Source organism: Mandrillus leucophaeus, unplaced genomic scaffold (genome assembly GCF_000951045.1).
Source record: "Mandrillus leucophaeus isolate KB7577 unplaced genomic scaffold, Mleu.le_1.0 Scaffold251, whole genome shotgun sequence".
NCBI lineage: Eukaryota > Metazoa > Chordata > Mammalia > Primates > Cercopithecidae > Mandrillus > Mandrillus leucophaeus.
This window is the reverse complement of record NW_012102599.1, coordinates 2,234,908-2,247,131: the sequence shown is the minus strand read 5'-3', so window position 1 is coordinate 2,247,131 and position 12,224 is coordinate 2,234,908. Positions and strand designations below refer to the sequence as shown.

Here is a 12,224-nt window from a genome sequence, read left to right as displayed (position 1 = left end):
TATTCCAACTACCTAGAACGATGGCATGTAGCTGTTTACTGAGTCAGTGGTTCCTGGATTGCCAGGGAACTCAGTAATGGCAGTGGGACTGGAAGATGTTTTGGAAGGTATTGACAGGATTTCAAAACAGTACGAGGCTTGTGGGAGAAATTTCCAAGTGGCAATATTACAGTTGGGTGGAGATGTTCATAAGAGGATCAGCTTGTGGGTAGTAGCTGCTGTGGGAGTAAATGGGATTTCTTTGAGCATGAAATGGACTGGCATGCTGGGTCTGACCTTGATAGGATAACTTACAGGCTGGTTGTAGCTCAACTGTTTTTTTTTTTTTTTAAATTTGGGTATAATGAGCCGTTGTTCCCCAGGGAAAACGTTTCTTCTTGTCTTCTGTGTCTATGGATAAGCACTTGTGCACTGTTTTTGCAGTTTTTAGATGTAGGTGTCCACATACTTTTGAGATGGGGTCTCTCACCCAGGTTGGAGTGCAGTGGTGCAATCTTGGCTCATTGCAACCTCTGCCTCCCAGGCTCAAGCCATCCACCTCAGCCTTCTGTGTAGCTGGGACCACAAATACGTGCCACCATATCTAGCTAATTTTTTGTAGAGAGAGTTTTGCCATGTTGCCCAAGCTGGTCTCAAACTCCTGGAGTCAAGCAGTCTGCCCGCCTCAGCCTCCCAGTCATGGGGTTACAGGTGTGAGCCAGCACACACCGGCCACATTTTTTGAGAAAATATACCCAGAAGTAACATACTAAGTTGGCACACAAACTAGGCAGAAGGGTTCAGGGGAGGCAGTCTTGGGCAGAGCCCATTTACAATGCCAAACCCATTCACATTCAGCAGTTCTTAAAATTGACCAGGTTGTTAGTTGAATTCAAGTAGTCAGCATGAACCAGTTTATTTGGAATAAATACATTGAAAATTAAACATGTCACAATGTACTGGCCTCATTTTCCAGAGGCTCTGTAAATACCATAGTTGTGATGTTTCCAGGTTGTTATATTGAATATACAATAAACACAAGTTAAATTTTTCACAATACATCTCAGAAAAGCTTAAACTTGAAAGATCTTACCTGTTTGCTCCTTTCAAGAGCTATCAGTTTCTGGTTGACCTTTGATGGTTTTTAGTGAGTTTATGATAAACCTGAATAGTATGATAAGGGCATGAGCCAGATTAAATGCTTAACATAATTTGCTGTACATATTTGCCATTGTTTAAAAAATGTAAGGGTTTTTGGATTCTTGTGCGATGATGGCTTAAAAAGTAAAATCCCCAAGTGGCAGAGGACTGTCAGTACTGGGTTAGGAATTTTATTTTTTAGGGGAGTTTGGTAAACCAGCAAGTTAGAAAAGGGGGACATGCTTGAAGCATAAGCTCTTAATGTGAAAAAGACATAGTGAAGGTTAATAGATACATGAACTGTGAGTACGAGATACTTTAAACAAAGGCCAGTGAGAAAGAGACGAGAAAGCAAAACCTGAAAAATAAATTCCAGGTTTTTTTTATTCCTGTGGCCAACCATTTTTTTTCAAGGCCTTGAAGAGGTCTTGAGAGAGGTTCATGAGTTGCTCAGTTGACACTAAAGAATTTTCCCTGGAGTTCTTGGGTCAGGGTGAATCCATGTGGCACAACGGGGAAAAAACCCAGCCAAGTGATTATTTTAAATGACTTCCTGTTTATACATAGAGTAATAAAAACAGTTGACTAGTTGTATGCATAACCTTAGGGACATAGTTCTCAGATGGAAATATTAATACTAAAAAATTCCTTGAAAGTCATAACCTCAAAACTGCCAAGTTTGGGGTAGTGGGTGCAGCTGGGGCAAGGAGACTAGAGGAGAGTAAAACAATTTTACTGTGTCTTTTGCCAGGCCAAATAGCAAATTGATTTCCCATCATGTTTGCATTTACTCGAATTCACTAATTGTATTTTCTTTTTACAGTATTTTGGAAACTTGTTCATTAGCAATTAGAATTTCAGTTGGGAACTGAATTTAACTTCAGACATAAGTGGACCTAGAATATAATCAAACCTACCTTAATTTACTAAGGCTTTATAACAGAAGAACATTTCCTGCGACTGTTAAGGTCTAAATTGCTGGAGTGAGCAGACAAACACAAGTTACTGTGTGCAATGGGTGTTAAATGTAGGTTTTCTTCCTCGAATGTTTAAAATAAACTGAACAAGGCTCAAGGACAGAGTTCATTTCCCAAAATGTCAGATTATCCAAGTCAGATCTCGTAAATAACCCTAGCCCAAAAAAGTGCTATATAAAACAATTTAAACTCATTCAGACCATCAGCATTCTGAATTGTTGCTTTACTTAAGAGTATAGCAACTTCTATTAACAGAGTTGAATCTAGCTTTCCTTCATCCTGTGATCTTTCCATGAGATGAGGTTTTGGAAATTACTTTTTTTTATTATTATTTTTTATTTTGAGAGACAGAGTCTCGCTCTGTCCCCCAGGCTGGAGTGCAATGGCGCAATCTTGGCTCACCGCAACCTCTGCCTCCCAGGTTCAAGCGTTTTTCCTGCCTCAGCCTCCCGAGTAGCTGGGATTACAGGTGCCCGCCATCATGCCCGGCTGACTTTTGTATGTTTAGTAGAGATGGGGTTTTGCCATGTTGGCCAGGCTGGTCTCGAACTCCTGACCTCAGGTGATCCAGCCGCCTTGGCCTCCCAAAGTGCTGGGATTATAGGCGTGTGCCACCATGCCTGGCCGGAAATTACATTATTTTAAAAAATCAGATCTAGTAAAAGATCACAAATTAGATATTCTGTAGGTGATTTTTTGTTGTTGTTAGAAAAATGAAGGGCTTGATCCCCTTAAGATCAGTACTTAAGCCAGTGTTGTAACTGGCTTAGACAAGCACTTCTTACCCTATTATTGTGTTTTCTTTCCATTTAGAACCACCCTGACCTAAAGGGGAAAGCACCTTATTAGAAGTGACAGAATATATATTATGTATCACTGACTATCCAGTTACAAAGTTTTGCTTTTGCTTTTTTTTGTTGTTGTTTGAGATGGTCTTGCTGTTGTCGCCCAGGCTGGAGTGCAGTGGCACAATTTCGGCTCACTGCAACCTCTGTTTCTTGGGTTCAAACAATTCTGCCTCAGCCTCCCAAGTAGCTGAGATTATAGACACCACTGCCACCACGCCTGGCTAATTTTTGTGTTTTTAGTAGAGACAGGGTTTCACCATGTTGGCCAGGTTGGCCTTGAACTCCTCACCTCAGGTGATGTCCCCGCCTCAGCCTCCCAAAGTGCTAGGATTACAGGTGTGAGCCACCGTGCCCGGCCCAAAGTTTTACTTTTTAAAAATAATTTATTGTACCACAAGTAGCTATTGGTAGAGATGAAAGCTAGAGCAGAATGATGGAATACAGTTCATCAAACTTCAAGAAGCAATGTATCATGTAATCCTCATAGCTTACTGTCAGGATGAAGCCTTTATGTTTACATCCAAGAACTGAATTCACTGATGTCAATGCCTAAGGGAAAGTTCTTTGAACCACACAGCAGAGACGATTGTCATCACCTTGGTTACAGCTGTATCTCAAATTGTCTTTCTATGATACAGGTATATCTCCTGTCAGTTACCAGCATATGGAACTGGAATGAATTTTTAAGCTGTCTGTGATGCAGACAAATAAGATCAGGTTAGCTGAGAACTCTCTTGCCTTTCTTTAATGGTATATGTTGTAAGTTTTTTGCTTTCCAAAACTTTCTTCTCTTTTGCCTATGAAAAATGGTAATTGATAAGAGTAGAACCAGGGTGGAGAAGAAGCAACAACCCAAGAATATCAGTGGTTTCTTCTGCACAAGGAATAAACAGACAGTGCACTCTGTGTTTTTTTGGGTCTGACTGCATCTAGAACTACTGTTCTCAGAAGGGAAGCCACTGCTGCTGATCACTTTGTTGTAAAACTGTATTGAGGATTTAGCTTTAAAATCAGATGTGAAGAATCCAAATCTGGGTTTAGATTTCTCTTCAGCCAGTTTGAATGCATAATAGCCTTTGATTCTGACTTTATCAATCAGGTATGCTGAAAAAGATCAGAAATTAACATGAATCACAAATGGACTGAAATATCTTTGAACAAGAATTTAGTTTTCATTGAAACAACCTAAAATTATGCCCATAATAAAGGTAGTGATTTTTATTGGAGGTTTCTTTTTTTGACATTTATTCTTTTATGATCTATGTAAAGGAGAAGGTGAAAATGTGTATAATTTAAAGTAAATTTGTGAAACTTTGATCCATAAATAATCCAAAAACTCTTGGAGGAGAAAGCAAATTTAAGGAGCAGAGCAATGAAGGTTGTCACTTTTGTTTAAAGGGTCACAAGCAGAAAAATGTTGCCTATTTGGCCTGATTGTGAACCTCAGACGTGCTCTTGGTGCAGCCCGGGAATCACAGTTGGTTTTCCCCACTCGCTCGCTCGCTCGCTTAGGCTACCATGATGTGGTTATTTCACATTGCATGGCTGTATGGAAACATTTCATGTATCCCATAAATTTATATACCTACTATGTACCCACAAAAAATTTTTTAAAGGCTAGCAAGCATGCTGAAAATAAGTAATCCACAATAGTGACTGTTTATCCTGGGGAGTGAGATTTCAGGTGATTTTTAAAGAACTTTTCTCCACGTGCCCAGTTTTCTATAATGGGTATGTGTTACTTTTATGATTTAAAAAATTTTCCAAAAATCCATAGGCCAGTTTTCAAGACAAAATTCAATTGACAGAACTTGGGTGCCACAAATCGGATGCCGTCAGGCACCAGCCTGCCCCTCTCATTCTTTGTTCTTGTCAGGAATCTCGCTCTGCCCTGTGTCTGAAGGGGCCCCGCCCTTACCTTTCAGCACCTCCTGAAGGTACTTTTCTAGGTAGTACTTCCGGAGCCGGTCATCCTCCAGAGCCTGGTCGTCGATGCCGCTGGCCGTGATGTAAATGTCCATGTCGCCATAGTTCCTCCGGACCCACCGCAGCAACTTGCGCACCCCCCACGGAATCACAGCCAGGCGCGTAGGGGAGCTCAGGCGAGTGATGTCCTGCAGAAACTGGATGTCCCTGTCCGAGTCGTAGCGGCTGCCGGCCAGCTGCTCGTGCATCACGAACCTAGTGGTGAAGTGGTTGAGCGCGCAGAAGTCGACCGTGCCCTTGAGCAGTCTCCTCTCGGCCTCGGTGAGGCGCGGCAGCGCGGAGCTGGAAAGCCCCCGCCGGTGCTTGGAGGCGATGTATTCCCTCATGGCCGCGGGGTAGTCCCCGGTCTTGAAGAGCGGCTCGGCGAACCAGGCAATCTCGAACTGCAGGAAGCGCTCGGCCGCCCTCCAGTGCGAGTCAGCATAGGGGTTGGCGGGTTCCGCCCAGTCCGCGTGCAGCGACAGCGACACGGCCCCGCGCTGTGACGGCCTGAACTGCCGGTCGTAGAGGCGCCAGGCCAGGGCGTGGGCCACCAGTAGGTTGTGCGCCGCCCCGTAGGTGTCGTTGCCAGAGCGGTTGTAGATGTCACTTAGCCGATTAGGCTCATTGATGGTGATCCAGAGCTTCACCAGGTCCCCTAGCTCCTGGAAGCACAGCCCAGCGTAGGCCTGGAAGGCCTCCACTGTCGATGGGTTCAGCCACCCGCCGGCGTGCAGCAGAGGCTCGGGGAGGCCTAGGTGGGCGTGGGTCGGATAGTACAGGGTGACCATCGCGGAGATGCCAAGCTTCAGCCCCTCACTGACTACGCATCTGTAGTACCTCAGGGCCTGTCGGTTCACCGCGGACAGGTTGCCAGTGGGAAGGACCGAGGCCCAATCCAGAGCAAACCGGTAGTGGGTGACTTTCATTCTTGCCAACATCTCAAGTTGTTTTTTGATGTTTACAAAATCTGTGCATTGAGCGGGTCGTGTTTTCAGCCTCACCCCTTCCACTCGGTGCAACAGTCTGTTGCCAGTGGCGTTCCACACGTACAGGTAAGGATCGCTGAACTGTGGGGACGAAGCCACAGACTCGGGCTGTGAAAAACAAGCTCATTCAGGTCAAGCATGCGCTGGCAGGCGGAGGCTCAAGTGATCTGCCCACCTCTGCCTCCCAAAGTGCTGGGATTACAGGCCTAAGCCACCGCCAGGCCTCTTCCAGTCCTTGAAATCTCCCAGGGAGACCAGAAAACAGAGAAGGAGCCACACCCGGGCCCTGGCTTAGAAAACAAGTTGTTGGAGAAAACATTGGGAAGCCATTTTCCAGTTCGTTTGACTTTAAACCCCAGGTTACATGGTGGGGTTTGATGTGATTCTGTTCAAATGCATCAGGAAATTGGCTTGGTACACTCAGTTAAAAGCAAGAACAAAAGATAGATTCTAAACCCTGCTATAAATTGAAGACAAAGTTGAAATTCCTGTTGTAGGCCGGGCGCGGTGGCTCAAGCCTGTAATCCCAGCACTTTGGGAGGCCGAGACGGGTGGATCACGAGGTCAGGAGATCGAGACCATTCTGGCTAACACGGTGAAACCCTGTCTCTACTAAAAAATACAAAAAACTAGCAGGGCGAGGTGGCGGGTGCCTGTAGTCCCAGCTACACGGGAGGCTGAGGCAGGAGAACAGCGTAAACCTGGGAGGCGGAGCTTGCAGTGAGCTGAGATCCGGCCATTGCACTCCAGCCCGGGCGACAGAGCATGACTCCGTCTCAAAAAAAAAAAAAGAAATTCCTGTTGTAGAGATTTCACTGAGAAGAGGAGGCTGGTTGACCCCAGGCACAGTTCCTAAAAGAGGCTGGTACCATAGGGTAGGCAGTGACCCCTTGCATTTGCGGAATGCATATCTCTAAATTCTATTTTAAAAGTCCAGGCTGGACGCAGTGGCTCACACCTGTAATCCTAGCACTTTGGGAGTCTGAGGGGGGCAGATCACCTAAGGTCGGGAGTTTGAGACCAGCCTGACCAACATGGAGAAACCCCGTCTCTACTAAAAAAAAAAAAAAAAAAAAAAAAAAAAAAACAAAATTAGCCAGGCGTGAAGGCGCATGCCTGCAATCCCAGCTACCCTGGAGGCTGAGGCAGGAGAATCGCTTGAACCCGGGAGGCAGAGGTTGCAGTGAGCCAAGATCGCGCCATTGCACTCCAGCCTGGGCAACAAGAGCAAAAAAAGAAAAGAAAAGGAAAAAAAGAAAAGTCCAAGCGAAATCACATTTGCATCCATCATGTTTCCCCGACCCATGTGCCTGTGAGAACATAGTATTTATTAATCCAACAGAATGCTGACATGTTTTCTATGCAAGGCGCTTGGGTTATGGGTGGAAAGGACAGTAGAATATCCCCAGAAACTCCCAAGGTTGACACTTGGATCCGACAGTGTCTCATTCTTTGTCTCTCCACAGAGAGAGCCCTGGACTCCTGTTCTAGTTCTGCCCCTTTGAAACTCAGGCTTGGCAGCTATATAGTGATGGAGTAATCTCACCCACTTCACAGGTGTGCTGTGAGGACTCAGTGACTCTGGGAACTCTAATGCACTGTACAAACACAATGTAGTCATGACTTGGGTTTCATTTTCCCTAGTGGCAATAATTGCCTGCTAGGCCCTTGAGTCTAAACTAAAGCAAAGCCCTTAAGAAAAACATTTCCAAATTCAAGATTAATAACGGAAAGTAAAAGTTATGTACTTGTTTTAAAGTACTTTTTTCTCCCTCATGACAGAATTTAAATACACCAGGAAAAAACTATAATTAACCTTTGGTAAATATTTTCCCTCTAATTGTTTTTTCGTGTGTCATCTTTCATAGTTTAATTACAAAACCATATCACTGCCCATTTGCCATCTGCCAACCAGTTATCTAGAACATTAAACTAAGAGAACATTGATCATGTGAGCATGAAGTTAAATCTGTATATAATTAATTATTTGAGTAAAATCCTCCTAGCCTAGATGGCCAGTTTCAGTGTTTTGAAAACTCAGAACATGGTATTGAAAGGATGTTTATAAAAGGCAGTCTTGCTATGGGGCAAGGCAAGATCAAATAAAAATGTCTTACGTTAAAAACCTTCAGAAAGCATTAGTCTCAGCAAGTGTGTATGATTAATCTGCTAAGAGGTTGATTTTCTAGTTAAAGATGGTGCATCCCAATCCCAACCCCAACTCCCAGAGCTTGTTTCTAAAATCCCATGTCCCACCAAAAGGACCTTGTACTCCTTGGAGAAATGGCTTTTTCTAGGAGAAGAATGAGATGAAGCTGGGGCATCTTGTGCCAGAAAATAAGGAAGTGCTTAAAAACTGAAAGGGAAATGTGGAAAAGACAGGAACCGCTTGAAGGGGTCCCATTGACTAAATTAGAAACAATTTGAGCATCAAAAGGAACAATATCATAATGACAATAATGAATTACAAGACATCAAATTTAAGAGAATCCAGCTAATAAATGTAGAGGGAATAATCCGATTAGAAATTTACCATTTTGCAATCTACAAAGTAACAATTAAGGCAAGGTTCATGAAAGAATGTTTGTTTGTTTGAGACGGAGTTTCGTTTTTGTCCCCCAGGCTGGAGTGCAATGGCACGATCTTGGCTCACTGCGTCCTCCGCCTCCTGGGTTCAAGCGATTCTCCTGCCTCGGGCTCCTGAGTAGCTGGGATTACAGGCACCTGCCACCGTGCCCGGCTAGTTTTTGTATTTTTAGTACAGACAGGGTTTCACCATGTTGGCCAGGCTGGTCTTGAACTCCTGACCTCAGGTGATCCGCCCACATTGGCCTCCCAGAGTGCTGGGATTACAGGTGTGAGCCACTGGGCCCGGCCTGGCTCATGAAAGAATGTTAAAACCATGGAGTGAAATGTTGAGGAATAGGATATTCATAGAGTCCCAAGTATCAACATCAGATTACTTCTTTTTTTCTTTTTTGGACAGAGTCTCGCTCTGTTGCCCAGGCTGGAGTGCAATGGTGCGATCTTGGCTCCCTGCAACCTCCGCTTCTGAGGTTCAAGTGATTCTCCTGCCTCAGCCTCTCAAGTAGCTGGGATTACAAGCCTGTGCCACACCATGCCTGGCTAATTTTTTTTTTTTTTTTAAGTAGAGACAGGATTTTGCCACAATGGCCAGGCTGGTCCTGACCTCAAGTGATATGCCTGCCTTGGACTCCCAAAGTGCTGGGATTACAGGTGTGAGTCACTGAGCCTGGCCAACATCAGATTACTTCTTAATTAAAAATGGAAAAGTTACCACATGGCAAATGTCACCTTTTTTTTCTTTTTTCTTTTTTTTGGGGGGGAGTGGGGAGGAGGGACAGGGTCTTGCTCTGTCGCCCACACTAGACTGCGTCCTCGACCAAAGTGATCTACCCACATTGGCCTCTCAAAGTGCTGGGATTACAGGAGTGAACAAGTGTGCCTAGCTGCAAATGCCACCTTAACCAAGAAATCTGGTGATACTACTTCAACCACAGTAATATCTTCAGTAATGAAACAAATTGACATCATTGACCTCCTGATGTGATAAAAAGGCACATCATCTATGTAGTATTATTTCCAGAAATGGTTAACTGAGTCATTAGACTCAGAAGACAACCAGAGAAATCTACAAGCAGTTGGCCTGGACTCTTCAAACAGGGCAGTGCCATGAGGTGATTGCCCTGAATTAAAGGAGGCTAAAGATACATGACAACCAACGTTTGATCTTTGTTTGCATTCTTAATCAAAGATTTTTTTAATCCATAAAGGACATTTTTGGAACATTAAAAAAAATTGAATATGGATTGTATTTTAGGTAGCGTTGAGTCAATGTTAAATTTCCTGGGAATCATAAGAATGTCCTTGTTCTTAGGAGATACATGCTGAGATATTTTGGGGTGGAGTATAATGATGTCTGCAATTTATCGAAAGTTTATGAAAGAGAGAGGCAGAGGCCGGGTGTCTCACGTCTGTAATCCCAGCACTTTGGGAGGCCGAGGTGGGTGGATCACGAGGTCAGGAGTTCGAGACCAGCCTGGCCAAAATAGTGAAACCCCGTCTCTACTAAAAATACAAAAAATTAGCTGGGCGTGGTGGCAGGCGCCTATAACTTGGGAGGCTGAGGCAGGAGAATCTCTTGAATCTGGGAGGTGGAGGTTTTTTTGAGACCCTGTCTCAAAAAAAAAAAAAAGGGAGAGAGGCAGAATTGAAACCAATATGGCAGCATGTTAACAGTCAGTCTTGATGAAGGGAATATGCATTTCTATTGGATAAGTTCGAAATTTTTCAAAGTAAAACGTTGGAGGAGAAAAGAATGCTAAGAGGCTAGGGAAAATAAGACAGAAATGTGCAAAGTTAGGCTTAGTAATTTTTTTTTTTTTTTGAGACAGGGTCTTGCTCTGTTGCCCAGCCTGGAGTACAGTGGCACGATCACGGCTCACTGCAAACTTCACTTCCTGGGCTCAAGTGATACTCTTGCCTCAGCCTCCCGAGTAGATGGAATGATAGATGGAATTACAGGCCCACACCACCACACCCAGTTTTTTTTTGTAGAGACAGGGATTTTCCATATTGGCCAGGCTGGTCTCAAACTCCTGAGCTCAAGTGATCCCCCCACCTTGGCCTCCCAAAGTGCTGGGATTACAGGAGTGAGTCAGCACGCCCGGCCTGGCTAAGTAATATTTTTCAAGTATTACTTTAATTTTGTCAGTCTCCCTATAGAGGACATCTAGTTTTCTGTGTACACAGTGTCTATTCATATATTTATTGGCTGATTTTTCAAAAAGCACCGTAATTTTTCTTGGCAAACCAGTCATCCTTATTTATTTATTTATTTATTTATTTATTTATTTATTTAGGTTTAGGCTACCCAAATGAAGCAGTGGGAGTAGAGAAGGAACAGAAATCTATAACTGGTTGTAACCAATAAATTGTAAACACCAGAGAACTCGGATCAGCCTTATCCTCATTCTTAATCCAAGTGGTTCAAGTGAAGCTGGCTCCTCGCTGGACTCCAGAGACGAGCATGAAACCCAGACCTGACAGATCACAGAACTGCTTTTCCCGACCCCGTGGTCAGTTCTTGCTCTGAAATGTAGAAGGGGCAGACATTCACAGTATCTAAGGAACAGGTGGGTTTTAGCTGAAGCAGGAACTTGTAGGTTGGGTCTCCCATACAGGCAGGCAAAGGAACTCTTATATCTCCTGGGGTCTTTCTTTGCTAGGTCTGGAATTTTGAAAAATATAAACTCAATTGAAGTGATAGGGAAAAAGACATTTTTGGAACACTTAGCAAAATCTGAACATGAATAGTATTGAACTCTCCTGCCTCTGCCATGTGAAGGAAGAGGCAGGAACTGGCTCTGGAGGGGACACAAGCTGAAGATGAGACACTGTGTTTATTCTGCTCTCTATACCTTTCCCCCTTCATCACCCTGAGCTCTTGCTAAAGTCTTGTTTAAATATCCACAGGGAGCTGGGTGCAGTGCCTCACACCTGTAATCCCAGCACTTTGGGAGTCTGAGGCAGACAGATTGCTTAAGGCCAAGAGTTTGAGACCAGTCTGGCCAACATAGTGAAACCCTATCTCTACTAAAAATACAAAAATTAGCTGGGCATAGTGGCAGGCACCTGTAATCCTAGCTGCTCTGGAGGCAGAGGCAGGAGAATCGCTTGAATTCAGGAGGCAGAGATTGCAGTGAGCTGAGATCACGCCACTGTACTCCAGCCTGGAAGACAGAGTGAGACTATTTCAAATAAATAAATATCCACAGCTGGGCACGGTGGCTAACGCCTGTAATCCTAGCACTTTGTGAGGCCGAGACAGGTAGATTGCCTAAGCTCAGGAGTTTGAGACCAGCGTGGACAACATGGTGAAACCCTGTTCCTACTAAAATACAAAAAATCAGCTGGGCAGGGTGGCAGGCGCCTGTAATCCGAGCTACTCAGGAGACTGAGGCACGAGAATTGCTTGAACACGGGAGGCAGAGGTTGCAGTGAGCCAGGCAACAAAGCAAAACTCTGTCTCAAAAATAAATAACTATGGCCAGGCACGGTGGCTCACGCCTGTAATCCCAGCACTATGGAAGGCCAAGGCGGGCGGATCACGAGGTCGGGAGATCGAGACCATCTTGGCTAACACAGTGAAACCCCATCTCTACTAAAAATATAAAAAATTAGCCGGGTGTGGTGGCGGGCGCCTATCGTCCCAGCTACTCGGGAGGCTGAGGCAGGAGAATGGCATGAACCTGGGAGGCGGAGCTTGCAGTGAGCCGAGATCGTGCCACTGCACTCCAGCCTGG

General features: G+C 44.6%; 1 protein-coding gene across 2 annotated transcripts in view; it reads right to left on the bottom strand.

Annotated features, from left to right (window-relative positions):
* Positions 1–2,986: 2,986 nt before the first annotated feature.
* The window catches only part of KLB (klotho beta), a 43,409-nt gene continuing 34,171 nt past the window's right edge, over positions 2,987–12,224 (bottom strand). The window contains exons 4-5 of one of the 2 annotated variants that reach the window (XM_011983556.1): positions 4,863–6,006; positions 2,987–4,048 (exon numbers count right to left, since the gene is read on the bottom strand). In XM_011983556.1, the coding sequence (XP_011838946.1) occupies positions 3,663–4,048; positions 4,863–6,006 (1,530 nt within the window). In that variant the 3' untranslated portion in view covers positions 2,987–3,662. The remainder of the gene's footprint in view (positions 4,049–4,862; positions 6,007–12,224) is intronic. The other variant, XM_011983557.1, reaches the window with a different exon arrangement.